Source organism: Aegilops tauschii, chromosome 1 (genome assembly GCF_002575655.3).
Source record: "Aegilops tauschii subsp. strangulata cultivar AL8/78 chromosome 1, Aet v6.0, whole genome shotgun sequence".
In the NCBI taxonomy this organism is placed as follows: Eukaryota; Viridiplantae; Streptophyta; class Magnoliopsida; order Poales; family Poaceae; genus Aegilops; species Aegilops tauschii.
In genome coordinates this window covers 253495749-253498197 of record NC_053035.3, presented here as the reverse complement: position 1 = coordinate 253498197, position 2449 = coordinate 253495749, and the positions used below count along the sequence as shown (strand labels likewise).

Here is a 2449-nt window from a genome sequence, read left to right as displayed (position 1 = left end):
GTTAGTCCCAAAAATCATATAGAAGTGTATAATAAAGCCCATTAAACATCCAAGATAGGTAATATAACAACATGAATACTTCATAAATTATATATATACGTTGGAGACGTATCATGCGACCAATTCTTTCGCGGGCAGCGCACCCTCGCCTCGGAGCGTACCTGGCTCGCCTCTTACCACCTCCGCGGTGCGACACAGACGTGGTATTACGCTCTCGAGCAGGACGAGGGCGCCACGCCCCCTTGGGAGCGCTTCCGCGAGCTCTGCCTCCTTCGCTTTGGACCTCCGGCTCGCGGGAGCCGCCTGGCGGAGCTCGGCCGCCTTCCCTTCACCTCTACGGTGCAGGACTTCGCCGACCGCTTCCAGGCCCTGGCATGCCATGCGTCGGGCATGACGGCACAGCAGCGAGCCGACCTCTTTGTCGGCGGGCTTCCGGATCACATTCGCGTGGACGTGGAGCTTCACGGCCCTCAGGATCTCCAGACGGCCATGTACTATGCCCGCGCCTTCGAGGCTCGCGCCCAGGCCATGCAGCCGGCCACCCCAGCCCGAGGAGGCCGCCAGGCCGCCCGACCATTCCCTGCGCCGGCCCGGCCACCTCCGGCCGCACCGGCGACTACTACCCCAGCCACGACGCGACCTTTCCGTCGTCTCTCTTCGGCGTAGCAGATGGAGCAGCGCTGCCAGGGCCTCTGCTTTAACTGTGATCAGCCCTATACGCCAAGCCATGTCTGCCCGCACCTCTTCTACTTGGAGACGGTCGACTTCACCGAGGAGGACGCCCTGGCCGACGGGGCCGATGCACTACCACCCCCAGCGGCGGCTGAGGGCGCACCCGCGACTGCCCCGGCGACGTCCCTCGTGGTCTCTCTCCACGCGCTCGCCGGCATCCGCGACGAGCGGACCATGCTCTTGCCGGTGATGATCCACGGCGAGCGCTTGCTGGCCTTGGTGCATACAGGCTCCACCCATAACTTCCTGCCCGAGGCTACCATGCGTCGCTTAGCGCTACAGCCGGCAAGCGGGGAGCAACTTCGGGTCACGGTGGCCAACGACGATCACCTCAGGTGTCATGGCCTCGCACGGGACGTTCCCATCACCATCGGCGATGAACACTTCTCCATCACCTGTGCGAGCATCGACTTGGGCTGCTTCAACTTCATCCTTGGCGTTGACTTCCTGCGGACTTTGGGTCCCATACTTTGGGACTTCGACGCGCTGACCATGACCTTCTGGAGGCTAGGCCGCCGCATCTGGTGGAACGGCGTTGGGTGCACCGCACCGGTGACACCGCAACTTCAGCTAGCCTCAGCTACCTCTGAGGCCGAGGACCCACTATTGGAGCACCTTCTGCAGCAGCACGACGACCTCTTCACTGAGCCGCAGGGCCTTCCGCCCGCCCGGGCATATGGTCACTGTATCCATCTCCTGCCGGGCTCTGAACTGGTGGCGGTGCGTCCTTACCACTATCCGCAGCTGCAGAAGGACGAGTTGGAGCGGCCACTTCGAGTTCTTGGTGATGCCCTTTGGCCTCTCCAATGCCCCGGCAACCTTCCAGGCTCTGATGAACGACGTCCTCCGGCCCTACTTACGTCGGTTTGTGCTCGTTTTCTTTGATGATATTCTTATCTACATCGCCTCGTGGGCAGAGCACCTCCAGCACGTCGCCATCGTCTTGAACGAGCTTCGGGCACACCATCTTCATCTTAAGCGCTCGAAGTGCTCGTTCGGGACACCTTCGGTCGCCTACCTCGGCCACGTCATCTCGGCCGACAGGATTGCTATGGATGCCGACAAGGTGGCGACCATCGCAGCCTGGCCAACGCCACACTCCCCGCGGGCTCTTCGCGGTTTTCTCGGCCTCGCGGGCTACTACCGGAAGTTTATCCGAGAGTTTGGCCTCATCGCAGCGCCCCTCACGCGTTTGTTGCACTGTGACGCCTTTGCATGGGACTACGAGGCGACGGCGGCATTCGAGGCCCTCAAGGGGGCCCTCACGACGGGCCCCATTCTTCAGATGCCGGACTTTGACTGCCTGTTCGTGGTGGACTGTGACGCCTCGGGCGCCAGGTTCGGCGCCGTGCTTCATCAGGGTGATGTCCCTCTCGCCTTCTTCAGCAGGCCTTTCGCTCCGCGCCATCTTAAGCTCGCGCCGTACGAGCGGGAGCTCATTGGCTTGGTGCAGGCAATGCGCCACTAGCGGCCCTATCTGTGGGGCCGGTCCTTCCGGATTCGCACGGACCACTACAGTCTCAAGTTCTTGCTGGACCAGAGGCTCTCGACCTGCCGCAGCACCAGTGGATCAGCAAGCTCTTCGGCTTCGACTTCTCAGTCGAGTATCGCTCGGGTCGTCTTAATACCGTGGTCGACGCCTTGTCGCGCCGCGACGCCGATCCCGACCCCGACCCCACCACCGTCGACTCCACGGGGGTGGTACTGTGCATCCGCT

General features: G+C 62.3%; 1 protein-coding gene across 1 annotated transcript; it reads left to right on the top strand.

Moving 5' to 3' along the window:
- The first annotated feature begins 669 nt into the window (after positions 1-669).
- On the top strand, positions 670-2200 carry LOC141028178 (uncharacterized). The gene is made up of 2 exons (XM_073506056.1): positions 670-1452; positions 1559-2200. Exons 1-2 carry the CDS (start codon positions 670-672, stop codon positions 2198-2200), a joined length of 1425 nt encoding a protein of 474 aa, XP_073362157.1.
- Positions 2201-2449: the final 249 nt, after the last annotated feature.